Source organism: Saccopteryx bilineata, chromosome 10 (assembly GCF_036850765.1).
Source record: "Saccopteryx bilineata isolate mSacBil1 chromosome 10, mSacBil1_pri_phased_curated, whole genome shotgun sequence".
NCBI lineage: Eukaryota > Metazoa > Chordata > Mammalia > Chiroptera > Emballonuridae > Saccopteryx > Saccopteryx bilineata.
Genome location: NC_089499.1, coordinates 7,639,468 through 7,662,881, shown reverse-complemented (window position 1 = coordinate 7,662,881; position 23,414 = coordinate 7,639,468). Strand labels below are relative to the sequence as shown.

The window sequence follows — 23,414 nt, the reverse complement described above, 5'->3', positions numbered from 1 at the left end:
GGAGGTAACCCTAAGTGACAGTGAAGGGGCCAGTCATTATCAGATGAACCCAAGCAACACAAAAAAATGTGATTTGGTGGCAGAACTATGGAAAATGAGAAAGCAGGAGGGGTCCAAAATGACCTGAGGCTGCAGGTGTCGGGGCTGGGGTGCCGGCTGTGCTGTGCTCCAACAAGGGACGCAGATGGAAGCCCTCTGGCTCAGGCTCCTCCTTTATAAAATGCCTGCCTGAGACGGGATGAACAGTAACAACCTGAACAGCTCAGAGACAAAAAGATGCCAGAACACTACCTGGCAGAAGATAAGGAGACTTAAAACAAAATAACTTCAAATGAAAAAGCAAAACCAACCAAATGTGAAAAAATACTCAAAACTGCTGTGCGCCTCAGTACTCAGACAAGAGCGCACCTCAAAACATCCTGGAGGTGGTGAGGGATGGAAGAGGAAAAGAGATTTCCCAACATCGTGCTAAAGAACTAGGAAGATGAGTTCTATGGAAGAGACTGTCACGTATGAATATGCAGGACCTCAAGCTACTATAATAGTCACAACCAGCTGAGCATGCGTGTGGCCTGGAAACACCCCTTCCCCCACTGCTGATGCCTACTTCTGATGGGTGGACACTCAAAACAATGGTTTTGTGGTTGGAACTTGGTCATCTGTGGTCTCTTATAAATCATGCTCCGCAGGTGAAACATTGGAGAAGTGGTTCACAGGAACTGAGTGGTTTGGGGGAATTAGACCATGAGGAACATCTTCACCAGTGGATTGGGAACAGCTCAAGAATATAACAATTGGGTGAGTTCTTTTTTTTTTTTTTTTTTTTTTTTGTATTTTTCTGAAGTTGGAAACGGGGAGGCAGTCAGACAGACTCCCGCATGCGCCCGACTGGGATCGACCTGGCATGCCCACCAGGGGGCGATGCTCTGCCCATCTGGGGCTTTGCTCTGTTGCAACCAGAGCCATTCTAGCACCTGAGGCAGAGGCCACAGAGCCATCCTCAGCACTGAGGCCAATGGAGCCTTGACTGCGGGAGGGGAAGAGAGAGACAGAGAGGAAGGAGAAGGGGAGGGGTGGAGAAGCAGATGGGCACGTCTCCTGTGTAACCTGGCCGGAAATTGAACCCAGGACTCCTGCACGCCAGGCCGACACTCTACCACTGAGCCAAATGGCCAGGGCCTGGGTGAGTTCTTATAACTACTACTTGAAATGTGGTGACCTGAAATGGAAGGAAACTACCTCTGAGGGTAAATGGAGAAGAGGTAAAAGGTTTTTTAAAACTACATATTCATGCCTGGAATCTTTAAAATGCTAAATTAACACAAAAAAAGGAAAATATTCTCTTCTTAAATATGCTGTGAAGCCAATACTGTGTTATAAATAGAGAAAACCACCCTCAGAAAAGCTGGCAAATTCAAGTGAAAGAGCTACTTTAAGTTGCCCCTCTCTCCTTTTAGTCTGTAAGAGCAGGATGAAGTATTTATACAAGGAAACAGATTTCTGTCTTAAAAATTACAAATATTTCAATCTGGCAAAGATCGAAACAGCAGCCCAAGTCACGCTCTGCAGGCCAATTAGAGAGGTTCACACCCTGCCTTCCACCCGCAGCTGGCTGAATGACACGATGGCTGTGTCAAAGGCGGTCACCCCCAGGACCAGACCTACCTTCCCACCAACCTCCTGCCCGTGGAATTCTCCACTTAGAAATACCATTCAAGCAGTCATCTCCTCTGGAGAGCGAGGCTCTCTATGCTGACTATTCCCAATAAACTAAACACAACGTGCCCATTCACACTGAGCATTGGGAAGGGGACATCAGCAAACCTTGGCTTTGGTGGCAGCTGAGGCCAGAGCAGCTGCTGCGGCTGTGGCTACATTTCCTTCAGAAATTTCGTGTTCTACTCGCTTCTTCCCAGCGTCACTCTCTCTCTCTTTACAGGCATCAGTGAGCTCCTTGTTCTCTTCGGGCTCCTTTTCCTCTGAAGAGAAGCAGAAGCTTTATGAGCAGTGAGCCCAGTCAGCAAACATCTTACTTCTCACCTCTGCCACACAACACACCAGGCCTGATGTTAGAGACCTCATTGCCTTTCTCCTTTTGAGATTTCTGTTGAACCACTGCAGGTACATAGGTTGGTCTCTATCTGAGATAGGTTTTCTAAACAGTACACTTTGTCTGCACTTCCTGTCTCTCAGCTCTGTGCACAGGTCCCTTGGATAGAATGGAAAATTCAGGGGAACGCAGGCTTAAGACCAGCATGTTTGTTCAGCAGTCAGTGAAGCGTTCTGGGAACGGCAGGGTAGGAAGGAAATCAGACCAAGGACAGCACTTTCCTGTGCCTCTGGGTGGCACGAGGAGATCCGCCAGCAATGGACGCTGACACTGAAAGGCAGGTCCCTGTGCTGACCTCGGGGACACTGAACTACATGCTTGTCTGTATGCGACTGAAAACAAGGAAGCCACTAGCAGGAGCACTGGTGCCTACCCACAAAATAAAACTAACTGCACGTTAATGGTCACATTACGAGACAAACACAAAATAAATGAGGAATTAGTTCTACACAATTAAACTGCCCACATTTATCCACCAGCTTTTCTAACAAAAGTCTAAAAGTTCCTCACGTTACCTGATTTGGTGTCCTCACTAGCTTCACTATCCTGCTCTTTCTCGCTGGTTTTTTCATTGTCTCCGTCTTGTGCTTTATCGCCTTCCTCTGTCTCATTTTCCCCTTTGTTTTCTGCCTGTATAGAGTACAAAAGAAGAGGACAGAGAGTGAGGAAAAATAAAAGCCACTTACAAGTGATATTATCATGGAATAACTAAAGGTTCTACTATTTTTGACAGAAGTAGAGCAGATTCAAAAAAGCCTTAGAGAGAAAAGCTGGAAAAGAAATTAATAAATTCAGAGAAATATCATTCACTGCCTCAACACCCTACAACGGACATGGTCCCTCTTGCACCTTCTACTAGAAGGCAGGGCTACAACATCCAACAATGTCAAATTCATTTATATTATTTATTGGTTAAAGAAAGAAATAATAAACAAATGATCGATTTGTTGTTCAAAAAGACAAAGAGCATTTAAAATGCACATGCTACCAAAACACAAGCGGACCTAGCCGTTTGCTCTGGCTTAGAGAAAGAGGCACACACAGCCCCCAGTGAGGATGCTCCGGGGACCAATACCTGTAGCTCTTCTGGTTAGCAGTTGGTATCATTTGCTGATTCTAAAATCCCTGTGACCTTGGACAAATTTGTAACATCAAATATAAAATGAAGAAACTAGAATATCAATGACTTGATGAGGCTGTTTTAGGAATCAGATGAACGCATAAACGTCAAATTCAAAGCATAATATTTGGAATATGGTAAGAATTGGTATAAAATTTTATTACCATCCTCATCCTCTCCTTAGCTATATACAATTTTAAAGCACTTCATGTAATTAGTATCTTACATCCTCCTTGTTTCTATTCATTCAAATAGTGACCAGTCTTAAAGACGCTGTCGAGCCCAGTTCTGCGCAGCTTACCCCGTGTTTAGCGCCCCCAGGACAGGGATCGGGTTCCAACCACAGGAGGCACTTTGATGCCCTCTGCATACTGGCTCGTGTCCCCCCCTCCCCTGCCAGCTGGCAACTTCTATTCCCCTTCCTCCATTCCTCCTTTCTGGTACTGCCTGCTCCTTAAAATCTACCTCGAATGTCACATTCTCATTAAGTATTTTCTAAATACTTTTTTGCTGGCAGTACAATCTCTTAGGAAAAACTCTTAATATTCTATAATTCTCTTTTAGCACAAGATTAGGACTTAAACCCTACAATTCAATATTCATAAGAACTACAACTCTCATATTCATATTCTCAGCTGTGCCTGAAAGGAGTATAAAAGAAGAGGTCGAGTGGGTAAATATTCACTGAATAAATAAATAAATAAATAAATGTCCTCTGTTACACCTTGTGAGAGCTATACCTTCAATCTGCAAAGTCCAAATAGCTGACAGAGTTATTTATAGTCCCCTGAGAGGGACTAAAAGATCAGAACAAGCCCAAACCACTAGCAATAAAAGGAGGCATGCTCTCTGGGACTTTTATGTTGTGGGAGAATTCAAACAGACTTTACCTTTTCAGGCTGCTGCCCATCAGTGTCTGTTTCCATTTTTTCCTCTTCCGCTCCTTCTATAAACAAAAAAATGAGAACAAGTAATAGAATATGGAAAAAAGTAAAAGCTATTATATGGCTGAGAGTGTCTAAAATACAACTACAGACAGTGCTATTGATGAATCTCACAACCATACAATTGGCATAAAAAGTCTGATGGAAAACAACACATACTTTAGGGTTCTATTAATTTAAACTCCAAAACCAGGTGTCAGAAATCAGGTCACCGTTAACCAGGGAAAGGTGAAAAGACAGAAAAAAGCAGGTGAGTATGGGAGAGCCAAAGTATTGATCTATTTCTTTTTTCCTTTTTAAGCAAGCAAGAGAGAGACAGGAAGGGAGTGAGATGAGAAGCATCAACTTATAGTTGTGGCACCGTAGTTGTTTATTGATTGCTTTCTTATATGAGCCTTGATTAGGGGGCTCCAGCCACTTTAGGCTCAAGCCAGTGACCTTGGAGTCATTGTCTACCATCCCACGCTCAAGCCAGATGAGCCTGCACTCAAGCCGGTGACCTTGGGGTTTTGAACTTGGGTCTTCGGCATCCCAGGCCGACGCTCTATTTACTGCACCACTGCCTGCATGGTCAAGCTAAAATCAATAAATAAAATCTTTTAAAAAAGACATAAAAAATTACGATAAATAAAATCATCCACAGCTGCTCTTCCTGGTGCATTTCCCTGTTTCCTTATGTGGAGCCTACATAAGGCTCTACTCTACATAAAGACCAGGTCTTAACTACCAAGAGGCCCTGATCTTTTTCCTTCATGTTTCCCATACTGTCTAAGGCAGTACAGTACTATAGAGCTATTGAATATCTACTAGGCCTTCAATCATTCTGGTTCAGTGAGTAAAAACAGACAGACGCACCTACATATTACACTTTAGGCAGTGTGCTAGAGTGAAAAGAGTCAGAGAGATTTAGTTTCAAAATTTAACCCACATTTTCACAAGCCTATGTGACCTGCCAAAACTTTATTTAGACTCCTTGCCTTTATAATAAAAACAATGCCACTCCTTCCAGAAGGTTGCCCTGAAAAGAAATTCAAATGACCTATCAGAAAACCCCTGTGTGGCGTATGACAAATACAGGTATTCAGAAAATGTTGGTTTTCAAGGACTTCTGAAAAGCGTTTAAAAATTCTTTCCGTATCGCCTCACCAGGTGGTGGCGCAGTGGATAGAGTGTCGGACTGGGATGCGGAAGGACCCAGGTTCGAGACCCCGAGGTCGCCAGCTTGAGCGTGCGCTCATCTGGCTTGAGCAAAGAGCTCACCAGCTTGGACCCAAGGTCGCTGGCTCCAGCAGGGGGTTACTCCGTCTGCTGAAGGTCCACAGTCAAGGCACATGTGAGAAAGCAATCAATGAACAACTAAGAAGTCAAAACGCGCAACGAGAAACTGATGATTGATGCTTCTCATCTCTCTCCGTTCCTGTCTGTCCCTGTCTATCTCTGCCTCTGCAAAAAAAAAAAAAAATCTTTCCGTATCTTTTGTCTTAACTTCTCCCACCTTCCCCCATAACTGAGAACAAATAAAACCTAGTAATATTTTTAGTTAAATACAAAAGTCTAAACTATCCATATTATTTTTTCTTCTCTGGTCAAAGAAAAACAAAAAACTATACAAGTTTAAAGAAATCAGTAGATTTCTAATAAATGACTTGAGTTTAATTGATTGAAGAAGCCCTTTCTGATAAGCTAACACTCATTTCCTGTATAATTCCTATAAAAAAATCTCCTAATAGCCTGACCAAGCGGTGGCACAGTGGATAGAGCATCAGACTGGGATGCAGAGGACCCAAGTTTGAGACCCCGAGGTCGCCAGCTTGAACGTGGGCTCATCTGGTTTGAGCAAAAGCCCACCAACTTGAACCCAAGGTCGCTGGCTTGAGCAAGGGGTTACTTGGTCTGCTGAAGGCCCGCGGTCAAGGCACATATTGAGAAAGCAATCAATGAACAACTAAGGTGTTGCAACGCGCAATGAAAAACTAATGATTGATGCTTCTCATCTCTCTTCATTCCTGTCTGTCTGTCCCTGTCTATCCCTGTCTCTGACTCACTCTCTGTCTCTGTAAAAATAAATAAATAAATAAAAATTTAAAAAATCTCCTAATAAATGAAAATAAGTGTTTCAAGTCTGCTGCTCATATATCTTTACTTTTATATCACCAAATATTCCCACTGATCTAAATCAGTAATAAAAAGTTAATAAAGGTTAACAAGAGAAATCCAAAAAATGTCTTGTATTTCATGAGGAAACATTATTTTCCTATGTTATTCTTTAACCACTATAATACTTAAGTTAATAAGTGTAGCTAGCATAGTATATTAAGCATCACAATAATGAGTATGATGAATGTATCACCCCAGTATAATAGTCACTTGATAAGGAAAATCCTACATCATTCTACTTCACATCAGTATGCTATATAATAAGGCACTATTTTGTATATAAAGTGTAAGTTAAGGCCCTGGCCGGTTGGCTCAGTGGTAGAGACTGGTGTGCAGGAGTTCCGGGTTCGATTTCCGGCCAGGGCACACAGAAGAAGCGCCCACCTGCTTCTCCACCCCTTCCCCTCTCCTTCCTCTCTGTCTCTCTCTTCCCCTCCCGCAGCCAAGGCTCCAGTGGAGCAAAGTTGGCCCGGGCGCTGAGGATGGCTCTGTGGCCTCTGCCTCAGGCGCTAGAATGGCCTGGTTGCAATAGAGCATCGCCTCCTGGTGGACATGCCGGGTGGATCCTGGTCTGGCGCATGCAGGAGTCTGTCTGACTGCCTCCCCATTTCCAACTTCAGAAAAATACAAAAAAAAAAAGAAAGTGTAAGTTGAAATGTAAATTTAATACTTCTTTTCTCTGAATTCCCTAGTTAGAGTATAGTTCAAAAAGAAAGGAGGGCCTGACCTGTGGTGGCGCAGTGGATAAAGTGTCAACCTGGAATGCTGAGGTTGCCGGTTCAAAACCCTGGGCTTGCCTGGTCAAGGCACATATGGGAGTTGATGCTTCCTGCTCCTCCCTCCCCCTTCTCTCTCTCTCTCTCTCTCTCATTCTCTCTCCTCTCTCAAAATAAATAAATAAATAAATTAATTAATTAATTAATTAAAAAAAGAAAGGAGGGACACTATTGACTTCCCACTACAACTCTGCTGAGCCTATTCCACAGGGAGCACCATTTGCAGTTTCCTAATTTATTTTATTAGTCACACCCCAATATAAACCATAGTAACTACAATATACCGGCATTAGTTATAGAATGCTCTCTACAAACTCATTAGAAAATACTATTCATATTACGCTTTCATTTTCCTTAGTGCTTATTAAATGGCAAAAGACTCAAATTCTGTTGTAACAACTACTGATTATACGAGGTTACCTGATAAGCTACTTGCAGACACTAGGAATAAATTCTGCTGCTCATGCCATTCACAGAATCGCCCTTGATCTGCAGTGCTTCCTGCAGCAGTCTGACCCATGCTCTGCACACTGCGGAAACCACAGTTCGCTGTCAATCAGGGCATCTTGCCCCACAAGGACTACGGCTGCTAGATTTTGGGGGAAAGGTGCTCTTTGTTTTAAATCCCACTGAAATAGAAATGGCTAAATTTGCAACCTGTTTCTTAACCACTAATGCTCTGTGCTATCATCTACCAAAAATTTCAAAACAAATTTACATGTAAAAACATGTCCCTGACTCTAGAAACTACAGAAACTTCTTTGAATTAAATAAAAAGTCTCTGCCAACTCTTTTCAATTCCATGACCACAGGGAACCAAAAGACCCTACAACAAATGAACCAAAACCACACAAAAACCTGTAGGAAAGTGCGACTTTTCCCAGCACTCTCAATAGGTCCAGGCTGCCCAGCCCAGCCTGCCTGCGCGGGGCCCCGACTTGTGCCGCATCCCCAAACAGCAGAGATGTGGCCTGGCTTGCTAATCTCAGTCTCCACATAAGAGAAAGGGAGTTTTCAAACTAAGAAATATTGTAAAAGCTATAAATGGATTTTTATTTGAAAGGCTTGGTACCTGGATTAGTAACCATGGTTAAAAACAGGTCAATGATCTGTTCTGCATGACAGAGTGACCAGTTTGATTAATCTGAAAATCAGTTTTTATATCTCCAAAATGAGTGGAGACTGCTAGATTTACATTTTACAGAGAGAACAGGATAGACCCTATGCAAACTCACAGAAACCGCGGATTTTAAGTCTGAAGAGACCCATTTAACCCTTTTAGTACGAACGTTCATGTACGTCCTCGTGCCTCCTGACCATCCAGAGTATGATTGATTTATTTTAAAAATGTGTAAGGTAACATTAAAAAAAGGGCAAATGTATGTTGTTCTTCCTTCCATAAATTGGTTATCAAACAAACATGACTAAGTTAATAAAACTATAACTGGAACTAATTTCATTTTTTGAAAGAAAAAAAAACACCTCACTCCTGGGGGGTCAGCAAGCATGAAAAAAGTCACTACTCAAAAAAGGGTTAAGGAACTATTCAAAGAAGAGCAAACATAGGAACTATTCAAAGAGGAGTAAACATATTCAAAAGCAACACAAAGAAGATAAACAATAGAGCAGAAATAAATTAGAGAAAAGAAAAACAAAGAATGAATGAAATCAAAAGTTGTTTCCCTGAAACGATAAACAATATTTACAAGACTATTTTGACTGATGAAGAAAAAACAGAATGAGTCAAATAGTTAAAATCAGGAATGAAAATGGAGACAGAAATAAACAGGAATAAAAAAAATTACAAACTTTTTAAAAAACAGCTTTATTGAGATGATTCACATACCATGAAAACCCATTATAAGGAAAATTAAATGAATTTTTTTTTTTAAATTTATTTTATTTTATTTATTCATTTTTAGAGAGGAGAGAGAGACAGAGAGAGAGAAGGGGGTAGGAGCTGGAAGCATCAACTCTCACATGTGCCTTGACCAGGCAAGCCCAGGGTTTCGAACCGGCGACCTCAGCATTTCCAGGTCGACGCTTTATCCACTGCGCCACCACAGGTCAGGCAATTAAATGAATTTTATATTCCCAGATAGTGCAACCACCACCATAGTAAATTTTAAAACATTTCATCACCTCAAAAAACAAAACAAAAACACACATACCATTTAGCTATTTTCCATCCTAGCTCTAAGCAACCATTTAATCTACTTCCTAGCTCCATAGATTTTGTCCTTTCAGGGCAGTTCATGTAACTGGAATTACAATTATTGTATGCTGTCTCTTCACTCACCATGGTTTTTTTTTTGGTTTTTGTTTTTTTTACAGGGACAGAGAGTGAGTCAGAGAGAGGGACAGATAGGGACAGACAGACAGGAATGGAGAGAGATGAGAAGCATCAATCATCAGTTTTTCATTGCGACACCTTAGTTGTTCATTGATTGCTTTCTCATATGTGCCTTGACTGTGGGGTTACAGCAAACTGAGTAACCCCTTGCTTGAGCCAGCGACCTTGGGTCCAAGCTGGCGAGCTTTTTGCTCAAGCCAGATGAGTCTGCGCTCAAACTGGCAACCTTGGGGTCTCAAACCTGGGTCCTCCACATCCCAGTCTGATGCTCTATCCACTGCGCAACTGCCTGGTCAGGCCACTTACCATGTTTTTTTGTTTTTTTTTTAAATTTTATTTTATTTTATTTATTCATTTTTAGAGAGGAGAGAGACAGAGAGGGAGAGAGAGGAGAGAGAGACAGAGAGAGAGAGAAGGGGGAGGAGCTGGAAGCATCAACTCCCATATGAGCCTTGACCAGGTAAGCCCAGGGTTTCGAACCGGCGACCTCTGCATTTCCAGGTCGACGCTTTATCCACTGCGCCACCACAGGTCAGCCACTTACCATGTTTTAAGGTCCACCCATCATACAGCATATGTCAACACTTCATTCAATTTTATGTGTGAATAATATCCTATCTTGCTATTGTATACAACATTTTGCTTATCCATTCATCAGCTGATGGACATTAGAGTTATTTATATTTAGGGTTATTATGATTTGTGTGTGTGTCCAACAAATTAGATAATATACATAAAATGGACAAATTTCTAAGAAAGTCACAAACTATCAAAACAGATTCAAAAAGTAACAGAAAATTTAAAATTATAACAAGTAAACAGATGGAATTAGTAATCAAAAAACATCAATAGCCTGACCAGGTGGTGGCACAGTGGATAGAGCACTGACCTGGGATGCTGAGGACCCAGGTTTGAAACTCTGAAGTCGCCAGCTTGAGCGCAGGGTCACCGGCTTGGGCATGGGATCATAGACATAACCCCAGAGACCCCATTGTTGCTGGCTTGAAGCCTAAGGTCACTGGCTTGAACCAAAGATCGCTCGCTTGAGCAAGGGGTCACTCGATCTGCTGTAGCCCCCCAGGTCAAGGCACATATTAGAAAGCAATCAATAAACAACTAAGGTGCCACAACAAAGAACTGATGCTTCTCATCGCTCTTCCGTTTTGTCCATCTGTCCCTGTCTGCCCCCTCTCTCTCATGCAAAGAAAAATTTAAAAACCCTAGTAAAACTAACCTAATAGAATATGAAATGGACAATTCACATTGATCAAATGGGATTTCTGTCAGAAACACAAAGATAGTTCAACAGGCAAGAATCAATTAATATAATACATTTATAGAATAAAGTAAAAATATCAAACAATCATCTCAGTTGAAGCATAAAGAGTAGGTGATGAAACCTAACACTATTTGATAAAAGCACTCACAAACTAGAAATAGAAGGGAACTTCCTCAACCTGATAAAAGGAAACTAGGAATAGCTAACAGCTGACATCATACTTAATAATGAAACACTAAAGGCTTTCCCCCAAGGATCAGGAAAACAATTTCATTTACAAAAGCATCCAAAGAGTAAAACACATAGGAATAAATTTAACCAGAAAGTGCAAGATGTGTGCCAAGATACACAAGACTAAAAACTTCAAAATATTGCTTAAAAGAAATAGAGACAACCTAAATAACGGAAAAATATGTATCATATGTTCATGATCAAAAGACTTAATATTGTTGAGATGGCAATATTCCCCAACTGAATGCAAATGAAAATCACAACGATAGAGCACTTTGTACCCACTAGGTTGTTATTAAAGAAAAGGGAAGAGGAAAACAAGTGTTGGCAAGGATGTGGAAAACTTGGAACCTTCATATATTGCTGGTAGGAACATAAAATGGTACAACCGCTATGGAAAACAGCTGGGTAGTTCCTCAAAAAGTTAAACATGGGATTATCTAAGATCCACCAACTCCACACCTAGGTACCCAAGAAGCGGAACACCACATTCACAAAATAACCTACACACAAAATGTTCATGGCAGCATTATTCAAAATAAAAAGTGTTTCCAGTCTATCTGAATCATTACCAGCTAGAAGCAGTGGTCAATGGGACTTGGACGTGAGCTGCAAAGTATAGAATTGTGACAACAATTCCAGTGCCATGCGGACTTTTCCTGGATGTGGACTTTTCCTGGACTCCTGCTCCTTGTGACAGCTCCTAACAGACTGAACTGGGGTTGGGTTGCATTTTTCAGGGATTTGGCATGGTGTTGGGGCCAACTTGGACTTGGTGACATGTTAAGGACACTACTCTTTTATGGATTCTAGCTGTATTGGCCAAGAGTTTGCTTAAAGGCTTTAATCACTGTAAAAAAAAAAATTAGAAGACTAGATAAAGAAGATGTGGCACATATACACCATGGTATATACTATTCAGCCATAAGAAATGATGACATCGGATCACTTACAACAAAATGGTGGGATCTTGATAACATTTATACGGAGTAAAATAAGTAAATCAGAATAAAACAAGAACTGCAGGATTCCATAAATTGGTAGGACATAAAAACGAGACTAAGAGACATGGACAAGAGTGTGGTGGTTACAGTGGGGTGGGGGGAGGGATGGAGAGAGAAGGGGAGGGGTACAAAGAAAACTAGATAGAAGGTGACGGAGGACAATCTCTCTTTGGGTGATGGGTATGCAACAGAACTGAATGACAAGATAACCTGGACATGTTTTCTTTGAATATATGTACCCTGATTTATTGATGTCACCCCATTAAAATAAAAATTTATTTATAAAAAAAATAAAAATAAAAAGTGGAAACAATACAAATAGCCATGAACTGATAAACTGGGTAAGTAAAATGTGCTATTCCACCTAAAGATTATTATTCAAGCATAAAAAGAAATGAGGTATTGATTCATACAACATGAATAAACTTTGAAAACCTGCTAAGTGAAGGAAGTCACATGCAAAATGCCATGTGTGGTATGACTTCATTTGTAGAAAATGTCCAGAATAAGCAAATCCAGTGGTTAGCAGGGCTGAAGAGAAGAAGGAATGAAGACTGACTGCTTAATTTATGGAATTTTCTTTTGGGATGATGAAAATGTTCTAAAATTCGATAGTAATGATGGCTGCCCAACACCTTGTGAAGCCACTGGACCATACGCTTTTAAGTAATTAAAATATATAGAAATTTTTATGTTATATGAATTTTACCTCAATTTAAAAATAGCCAAAAACACAGTGACCTTAAATCTATACGGCAACATATGAATTAAAATGACTCAAGTACTGTTGGTATTCTCGTGTCTATATGCTTAAAACCCAGATCTACAGCAGCCATCAGGTACTTCACAGCTGTTATATTACTAACAGTCTAAGAGAATTTTTTTAGTTCTAGCTACCAGAAAGGGAAGTGACAGGAGAAAACCACATACATATTTAAGAGGTTTATACCGATCATAGTACTCATAAGCAAACCCAACAATTCTGGCGAGCTCGTGGGAGAATACACCATCAGCAAGCCCTGTCCCGAGGCGAGCTGACTCACCAAGCTTCTCCGGCTCATCGGGCCCCGTGCCTGCGATGCAACTGCTCTCCAGGCCATAGGTGGGATCCACTTTCCCAGAGGCTCGAGCCGCTTCTTGTACTTTCTTAACATGAGCTTCAACCAGTTCCAGTGGTACCTCCTCCCGGACCCGAGAAAACTCCTCTGTTCAGGAATACAAATGGAACAGTGGCCTGGTTTTACACAAATATTTGCTACACTGATAACAGAAAAGAAAGCAAGGATAAATACCCAGAAAGCCAAGAAATAATTCTGTGATGTGATAAAGTCTACTTATAATAATATGCTTCAAGAATGTTAAATGACTCCTTTTGCCAGTTATATAAAATTACATTATTTTTTTATTTATTCATTTTTAGAGAGGAGAGAGACAGAGAGGAAGAGAGAGGAGAGAGAGACAGAGAGAGAGAAGGGGGGAGGAGCTGGAAGCATCAACTCCCATATGTGCCTTGACCAGGCAAGCCCAGGGTTTCGAACCGGCAACCTCAGCATTTCCAGGTCGATGCTTTATCCACTGCGCCACCACAGGTCAGGCAAGTTATATAAAATTTCAAATGAATCACAAAATATAACACAAACTTTTGTCCCCCAATTCTTTTTTTTTTTTTTTTTACAGAGGCAGAGATAGACAGGGACAGACAGACAGGAACAGAGAGAGAGATGAGAAGCATCAATCATCAGCTTCCCGTTGCGTGTTGCGACTTCTTAGTTGTTCATTGATTGCTTTCTCACATGTGCCTTGACTGTGGGCCTTCAGCAGACCGAGCAACCCCCTGCTGGAGCCAGCGACCTTGGGTCCAAGCTGGTGAGCTCTTTGCTCAAGCCAGATGAGCCCGCGCTCAAGCTGGCAACCTCGGGGTCTCGAACCTGGGTCCTTCCGCATCCCAGTCCGACGCTCTATCCACTGTGCCACCACCTGGTCAGGCTGTCCCCCAATTCTTAATAAATGTTCTTAATTTTAAAACTATTACATTTTAAGTGTTTTAGTTTAAATCATCATCATACTTTTATATGTAACAGTATCTAAGGGATAATACCTGATTTTTGTTATTTAAGTAACTGAAATGAAGATAATATAACTTCTAAATGTGAGATAACATTCATGTGAAGCAAAGTATTAAACCTTTAGCTGAAACTGTCATGCTGGTAACTTGGCTTAATGAAATCCACATACCTAAAGCTGCTTTTGCTGCAGCAGATGCCACACGAGGGTCCACCACAGATGCCAAAAAGGCAACAGTGCTCATGACTGGGTTTCCTGACTGGCTAAAGGGGACAGGCTGGTAGGCCAGTGGTCCAAGGGAAGCATCTGAATTCTCAAGGTATGGGTCCTCAATGGGAAGCCTCAAAAAGTGGAGGATGCATTCATCCTGAGTACGACTTCCAACGTGTTCTGACACTTTGTTCCAATCGTCCTTATACATCTCCAGCGCCTACAATAGAAAAAGACAAGAGCTTTACTATCAGATAACAAGTACTATGTAATGACATCAGAAGCCTGTGACTATTTTTTAGATAGCTTTTTAAAAAAATAGTGAAAACGGTTATACTCTACACTAAAGGGCATGCACGTTATAAAGGAAGAACAACTTTTTTTTTTTTTTTTTTTTGTATTTTTCTGGAAATGGGGAGGCAGTCAGACAGACTCCCACATGTGCCAGACCGGGATCCCCCCCGGCATGCCCACCAGGGGGCGATGCTCTGCCCATCTGGGGTGTTGCTTTGCCGCAATCAGAGCCATTGTTACGCCTGAGGCAGAGGCCACAGAGCCATCCTCAGCACCCGGGCCAACTTTGCTCCAATGGAGCCTTGGCTGCAGGAAGGGAATAGAGAGACAGAGAGGAAGGCGAGGGGAAGGAGTGGAGAAGCAGATGGGCGCTTCTCCTGTGTACCCTGGCCGGGAATCGAACCTGGGACTCCCGCACGCTAGGCCAATACTCTACCACTGAGCTAACCGGCCAGGGCTGATACAACTGTCTTTTATTAATACACTTTCCCAGAGGCTTGAGACTGCTGCTTGTACTTGGACATGAGCTTCAACTAATTCCAATGGTACTTCCAACCAGACCTGAGAAAATTCCTCTGTTCAGGAATAAAAATGGAACAGTGGCCTGGTTTTATAGCTGTTTATATAGAAAATTCTAAGGTACCAAAAGGGTACTAAAGTTTTGCAAGGTCACAGGATAGAAGGAAAGAGAAAAATTCAATTATATTTCTATATACACCAGCAATAAAAGAATTTTTAATTGGGGGAAATGAAAGTATTTAAAATAGCACAAAAATGAAATACTTAGAAATATATTCAAGAATGTATAATGTCAACATGCAGAAGAAAATAAAACATGCTGAGAGAAATCAAAGATGAAGCCTGGCCGGTGGAGGTGCAGTGGATAAAGCATCAACCTGGAACACTGAGGTCACCGGTTAAAAACCCTGGCTTGCTGGGTCAAGGCACTTATGACAAGCAATCAATGAAAATTGAAGTGAAGCAACTATGAGCTGATAGTTCTTGCTTCCTGTCCCATGTAAAATCAATAATTAAAATATATTAAAAAAAAAAAGAATCAAAGACCTAAATAAAGGAATATACTGTGTTCACTAATAGGAAGTCTCATTACTGTCAGGATATCAATTCTCTCTGAACTGAACTAGATTCAACAAAATCCCATTCAAATCCAGGACATTTTTGTTAAAAATTCAGAAGCTGATACTAAAATTTATGAAGTACACAAATTTCTGGTTTTATAATTTTTCACAGAAAATGCTGAAAAATTTAAGCAATCTCCACCAAGAGGGAGAGGGACAGAATAGTATAAAGAAAACGAGGCCCTGACCAGTGGCTCAGTAGACAGAGCGTCAACCCAGCATATGGACATCCTGGGCTCAATTAATTCCTGGTCAGAGCACACAGGAGAAGCAACCGTCTGCTTCTCTCTCCCCTGCAGCCAGTAGTTTGACTGGTTCAAGCATGGCCCTGGAAGCTATGGATAGCTCCATTGGAGCGCATCAACCACAGGTGCTAAAAATAACTCAGTACTCGAGAAATGGCCCCAGACAAGGTTTGCCGGGTGGACCCCGGTCGGCGCACATGCAGGAGTTTGCCTCACTACCTCCCCTCTTCTCACCTAAAAAGAAAAACAAAAAACAGAAATATATGCAAAGCTAAGAGAGTCAAGAAATTAGCTGGGTTAAAAAAAAACAAACCATTCTGTAGCTTCCCAAAGTAGCTACTCACATGGTTCTCTCTAGAGCCATGATTTTCAAACAGGCAATTCTACTTCCTTGGGAATATTGGGCACTGCCCAGAGACTTTTTTAGTTGACACCACTGGGGAGGTTCAACTGGCTGCTAATGGGTAGAGGCCATGGTTGCTGTTTACATTCTACAATGTACATAGAGCTGACAAGAGAAAAACCACCGGGCCCAAATGTCAATAGCAGTGTGGCTGAACAGCCCTGCTCTACCGCCCACACTGCGGCTGGCCCTGTGAGGGGACAGCACTATGGTGATGGGTCTCTCCATGTTTGCTGGCCTCAGTGAATTCTGAATCCCAGTCTCCAAATTCTACATCAGATGGACTCCTGAAACAAGCCAGTGAATGGTCCCTCTCATTAAATTCCGTGAAAACCAAGGCTAATTCTGAGTTTCCTCCGCATAGGCATCAGCCTTGGGTAGGTCCAGAAGGAAGTACTTAGAGAAAAGATCCAGATTAAAATTTAAAATAAAATCAATTTATCTTACTAGAATCCTTGGCACCAAAAAATGTAACTGGGATCACCTTAAGTTTTTTTGTTTTTTGTTTTTTTTTTCTTCAGGAGACAGAGAGTCAGAGAGAGGGATAGATACAACAGACAGACAGGAACGGAGAGATTAAAAGCATCAATCATCAGTTTTTCGTTGTGGCACTTTAGTTGTTCATTGATTGCTTTCTCATATGTGCCTTAACCAGAGGCCTTCAGCAGACTGAGTGACCCCTTGCTCAAGCCAGAGACTGTGGATCCAAGCTGGTGAGCTTTTTGCTCAAACCAGATGAGCCCGTGCTCAAGCTGATGACCTCAGGGTCTCGAACCTGAGTCCTCTGCATCCTAGCCCAACGCTCTATGCACTGCGCAACCGCCTGGTCATGAGGCCACCTCGAGTTTTATAAGCTGAGATTTTTTTGGACATGCTCCATCATAATCTTTTCAAACAAACTTGTTAAACTTTTTTCCTTGAACCATTTTCCTTCAACCAGAGAAAAATAAGTTCAGAAAATTTTTTCTCAGAATAGAGCTATGGAACAATTTGACCTGCAAAATTCAAGCAAGAGCCGGCATCCAGAAAAGCTAAAGGCTGAGCAACAGTGACACTGAACCCGGCACTGAAGGAGGGGATGGAGAGAAAAGTTATAACCACGCATTTTATAATACCACAAAACACCCTCATTACTCTGCCATAACTCGGGTCTTCCCCATTATGCACCAGGATCATTAGAATTGCCTGTCTCTCTATCCTTAAATGTATCTCTCTTCCTGTTGCCAGAGTGAAGAATATTTCACACAAGACACTCTCTCTCCTGCCTAAAACTATTTCATTGCTCATTATTATCTGAAGTTAAGGCCAAACATGATCAGGGCTCTGCCTACTTCTTCCACCTCTACTCCTTTTTTTTTTTTTTTAAAGTCTCCTGATTTAAAAGGAAGACTAGGGTCATTTCGGTTCTTTTTTTTAGTTTTTATTTATTCATTTTAGAGAGGAGAGGGGGAGAGAGAGAGAGAGAGAGAGAGAGAGAGAGAGAGAGAGAGAGGGAGGAGACAGAAGGAGGGGAAGAGCTGGAAGCATCAACTCCCATATGTGCCTTGACCAGGCAAACCCAGGGTTTTGAACTGGTGACCTCAGCATTTCCAAGTCCACGCTTTATCCACTGCGCCACCACAGGTCAGGCCCACCTCTACTCTTTAATGTTCCAGGAATACCCAGATCCCACAACACTGTTCCTAAGCACTGCTATGTACAGACTGGTCTATAATAACACGGCTGACCACTCCCAGGAAGCTGTCCACTGTATCTCGTCCATGAGCTTAGTGGCCCCGCAACACCCCTGTACATGCCCTGTGTTCCAGGTGTGTTCCCACTGTGAGGCTGACTTCCTCTGTTTGTTGCCCGCTGAACTCTAAATTCCCCAACTGCTGAGCATATGGCCTAACCCCTCTCAATCAACAGTGTCTTCCACAGTACCTGAAACACAGTGCCCATTTGCTGACCTTGACCACATGAAACTGGACTAACCAGGAAAGAAACTAATGGTTCCAAGTACTTCCATTAAAAACAAAACAAGGCCCTGGTTGGTTGGCTCAGTGGTAGAGCGTCGGCCTGGCGTGCGGAAGTTCCGGGTTCGATTTCCAGCCAGGGCACACAGGAGAAGCGCCCATCTGCTTCTCCACCCCTCCCCCTCTCCTTCCTCTCTGTCTCTCTCTTCCCCTCCCGCAGCCGAGGCTCCACTGGAGCAAAGATGGCCCGGGCGCTAGGGATGGCTCCTTGGCCTCTGCCCCAAGCGCTAGAGTGGCTCTGGTCGTGGTAGAGCGATGCCCCGGAGGGGCAGAGCATCGCCCCCTGGTGGGCGTGCCGGGTGGATCCCGGTCGGGCGCATGCAGGAGTCTGTCTGACTGTCTCTCCCCATTTCCAGCTTCAGAAAAATACAAAAAAAACAAAAACAAAAACAAAAGAAGCCTGACCAGATGGTGGCACAGTGGATAGAGCGTTGGACTGGGATCCAGAGGACCCAGGTTCGAGACCCCAAGGTCGCCAGCTTGAGCACGGGCTCATCTGGTTTGAGCAAAGCTTGGACCCAAGGTCGCTGGCTTGAGCAAGGGGTTACTTGGTCTGCTGAAGGCCCACGGTCAAGGCACATATGAGAAAGCAATCAATGAGCAACTAAGGTGTCACAATGAAAAACTGATGATTGATGCTTCTCATCTCTCTCCGTTCCTGTCTGTCTGTCCCTGTCTATCCCTCTCTCTGACTCTCTGTCTCTGTAAAACAAAACAAAACTGTAAAACAGAACAGAATTTTTTCTTCAAGGCAAGAGTTTCACTGGAAAATATACTCATATAAAGAAAAAATATTTCTTGGGTTACATATGAAGGAAGATATATGAAGTGCATGTACATACTATGAATAAAATCTTCGAAATGCTTACTAAATATTTCCTAATACTATTGTTTCTATAATCCACCCAGTAGGAAATATGTAAGACATTCTCTTAGTGATAAATAAACATTACTAACTCTTGTGGATTTTATTTACACGTACAGGATTTCATGTCCATTAATTATCTAAGGGAAAATAAACACGTAGCACAAGAAAGCAAAGCAGGCACGAAGAATACTGACGTTAACAAGGGAGAACCAAGGAGCTCACAGAGATCCAAGTTTTGTCCATTTCAAGGCTCGGAACACATGACAGGAAGAACACTGTCACAAGGTGTGGACTTAAGAGAATTATGAAAGCTTCTTTATAAAAATCCCCTTAGGCCCTGGCCGGTTGGCTCAGCGTTAGAGCGTCGGCCTAGCGTGTGGAGGACCCGGGTTCGATTCCCGGCCAGGGCACATAGGAGAAGCGTCCATTTGCTTCTCCACCCCTCCGCCGCGCTTTCCTCACTGTCTCTCTCTTCCCCTCCCGCAGCCAAGGCTCCATTGGAGCAAAGATGGCCCAGGCGCTGGGCATGGCTCTGTGGCCTCTGCCTCAGGCGCTAGAGTGGCTCTGGTCGCAATATGGCGACGCCCAGGATGGGCAGAGCATCGCCCCCTGGGGGGCAGAGCACCGCCCCTGGTGGGCGTGCCGGGTGGATCCCGTTGGGGCGCATGCGGGAGTCTGTCTGACTGTCTCTCCCTGTTTCCAGCTTCAGAAAAATGGAAAAAAAAAAAAAAAAAAAAAAAAATCCCTTTAGTCACCATGGAACAGAATGCTGCCATTTCTTCTTTCATTGTGGCATTCTATCAGTGCAATTCCAAACTGCTGCTGACTTAGCCTTTAGTGGCTTCTTAACTGATGACACATTTTCAGGTAAAACACCTAAAATCCCTCACAAACTTAACAAATAAAATCTTATAAAACAGCCTCCATCATATGGATCTTATAAAATATTTTCCTTAAAAAGCTAGTGTAGCCTGACCAGGCGGTGGCGCAGTGGATAGAGCGTCGAACTGGGATGCAGAGGACCCAGGTTCGCGACCCCGAGGTCGCCAGCTTGAGCGCGGGACCATCTGGTTTGAGCAAAAATTCACCAGTTTGGAAACAAGGTCGCTGGCTCAAGCAAGGGATAACTCGGTCTGCTGAAGGCCTGCGGTCAAGGCACATATGAGAAAGCAATCAATGAACAACTAAGATGTTGCAACGCGCAATGAAAAACTAATGATTGATGCTTCTCATCTCTCTCCGTTCCTGTCTGTCTGTCCCTGTCTATCCCTCTCTCTGACTCACTCTCTGCCTTTGTAAAAAATAAAGCAAGAAAGAACTTCCTTTTTCGTTAAAAAAAAAAAAAGCTAGCGTAGAGCTTTATCTTATCTTTCATGTCTACAAATTAAAGATCTTCTTCAAAATGTATTTATTTGTCAAATGTGTATATCCACTTTGGTTATTTGCAAAAATGAAATCATGCTCCAATATTTGTAATAAAACAGTGAAGGCCCTGGCTGGCTGGCAAGCGTCGGCCCGGTGTGTGGAAGTCCTGGGTTCAATTGCTGGCCAGGGCACCCAGGGCTCTGCCCATCTGCTTCTCCACCCTTCCCCCTCTCCTTTCTCTTTATCTCTCTCTTCCCCTCCTGCAACCAAGGCTCCACTGGAGCAAAGTTGGCCCCGGGCACTGAGGACGGCTCCATGGCTTCCGCCTCGCTAGAATGACTTGGGTTGCAATGGAGCAATGCCCCAGATGGGCAGAGCATTGCCCTCCAGTGGGTTTGCCAGGTGGATCCCAGTCGGGCACATGCAGGAGTCTGTCTCTCTGCCTCCCTGCCTGCTTTTCACCTCATAAGAGACCACATCCAATAAGATCACTTTAAAATCAAAGTGGCTGGTCTCAAGAATAACCCCAATACTTGGGATGCTGCCTGTGTGCTATGTGACTAGTAAAATGGTGATATTTTTGGAAACAACAAACCATAACAAGTCTTCCAGATTACAAAGAAATGGACTGTTTCTGCTTATAAAGCCATTAAAATTTTTTATCTGACTTCATGTTCTTAAACTACTAATTACCGACAAATAAACTATAGAAATAGGAAGTGTTAGTGGTAAACAATGCTGCTGGGAAGCCTTTTGTTTCTCTCTGTGTGAGTATGGACATCACTTGTTCATTCAACTGTATGTTTGAAAGAAAAATCAACCATTGTACAGGTTACACCTGTAGGAGAGGAAAAGCACTATTGTGTAAAAATATTGTGGTTTTTCTTGATATGTTCAGGATAAACAGTGGCTCGGCCATTCTTAACCCACTCTGTGTATTTACTATACACTAGTCCTACATGTAGAAGAGAAAAATATTTTGAGTATCAATATGCAGAAAGAAGAACTGATATGAGGCTGTTGTCTCAGACAGTATTACAAAACTATCACTGCAGAACCCCAAGGTTCTAAAACAGCAATACAAAAGTGTATTATATTCCCCCATGAATACTGAGCTCTTTTAAATTAACATCCACGGCAGATATAACTAGACAAAACTGTCCTAAAATAAATAAAAAGTGGCTCAGAAAGAAGCTCGCTGAATATCACTGATACTAAATGGAGAGATGAGAACAAATTAAATTAGTGGTAAAAATTCACAAGAAAGAAATCTTTTTGAATTCTGATCCTGAGAGAGAAAGAGAGAAAGAGAGATTGTGAAGAAAGAAGGAGAAGTAGGGGAGAGGTGTAAAAAAGAAAATAGTTAATACACTGCTAAAACTTCCACCGTAACTACTGGAAAAACTCAAAATAAAAAATTAAAAGCTATACAGAAACACGAGACATCACCAGTGTGACTCCAAGTATGGTCTGAAGATGCGTGGGGACCAGACTGAGGAGCATTAAGATCAAAACCATCCATTTCCATAATAATACTAAACCATTGTTGCCCTTTTGATTTCTTTGAGCACGTGGGCTATTTCCAAACCTTGGCTATTGTAACTGCACTGAACATAGGGGTGCATATATTGTTTCTAATTAGTTTTTCAGGTTTCTTTGGCCATATTCCTATAAGTGCAATCACTAGGTCATAAACAAGTTCCATTTTTAATTTTTTGAGGTAACTCCACACTGCTTTCCACCGTGGCTGCACCAATCTGCATTTACATTAATAGTGCACAGACGGGGGTTCCCTTTTCTCCACACCCTCGCCAAAACTTGTTTGCTGATTTACTGATGATAACCATTCTGACAAGTGTGAGGTATCTCACTGCGGTTTTAATTTGCATTTCTCTAATGATTAGTGACGTTGAGCACCTTTCATATGTCTACCAATCTCCTTATGTCCTCTTTGGAAAAGTGTTTATACAGGTTCTTTGCCCAATTTTTAAGTTGGTTTTTTTTTTTTTCTGTTGAATTTTATAAGTTCTTTATAAATTTTGGATATTAATCTCTTACCAGATGTATCATTGGAGAGAATATGGTCTTCCATTCACTGGGTTCTTTGTTGATGGTTTCCTTTGCTGTGCAAAATCATTTGTTTCATGTAGTTCCCATCTATTTACCTTTTCTCTTGTTTCCCTTGTCTAAGGAAATAGCTCAGAAAAAATATTGCTAGCCTGATCAGGTTTTGGCGCATTGGATAGAGAATCAGACTGGGATGCGGAAGGACCCCGGCTAGAAACCCTGAGGTCGCCAACTTGAGCGCGGGTTCATCTGGTTTGAGCAAAAGCTCACCAGCTTGTGCCTGACCAGGCGGTGGCGCAGTGGATAGAGCGCTGGACTGGGATGTGGAAGGACCCAGGTTCGAGACCCTGAGGTTGTCAGCTTGAGCACGGGCTCATCTGGTTTGAGCAAAAAAAAAAAAAAATGCTCACCAGCTTAGATGACCCAAGGTTGCTGGCTCAAGCAAGGGGTTACTCGGACTGCTGAAGGCCCGCAGTCAAGGCACATATGAGAAGGCAATCAATGAACAACTAAGGTGTTGCAACAAAAAACTGATGATTGATGCTTCTCATCTCTCTCTGTTCCTGTCTGTCTGTCCCTATCTGTCCCTCTCTCTGTCCCTCTCTCTCTCTCTCTGTCCCTGTAAAGAAAAAAAAAGAGCTCACCAGCTTGAGCCCAAGGTCGCTGGCTGAAGCAAGGGGTTACTCAGTCTGCTGAAGGCCTGCGGTCAAGGCACATATGAGAAGGCAATCAATGAACAACTAAGGTGTTGCAACGAAAAACTGATGATT

General features: G+C 42.5%; 1 protein-coding gene across 1 annotated transcript in view; it reads right to left on the bottom strand.

The window, feature by feature from the left end:
- The window catches only part of SMARCC1 (SWI/SNF related, matrix associated, actin dependent regulator of chromatin subfamily c member 1), a 147,457-nt gene that overhangs the window by 47,289 nt on the left and 76,754 nt on the right, over positions 1-23,414 (bottom strand). Inside the window, exons 20-24 of the mRNA XM_066245840.1 lie at positions 14,210-14,468; positions 13,018-13,179; positions 4,121-4,176; positions 2,626-2,740; positions 1,825-1,979 (exon numbers count right to left, since the gene is read on the bottom strand). Coding sequence (XP_066101937.1) covers positions 1,825-1,979; positions 2,626-2,740; positions 4,121-4,176; positions 13,018-13,179; positions 14,210-14,468 — 747 coding nt within the window. The remainder of the gene's footprint in view (positions 1-1,824; positions 1,980-2,625; positions 2,741-4,120; positions 4,177-13,017; positions 13,180-14,209; positions 14,469-23,414) is intronic.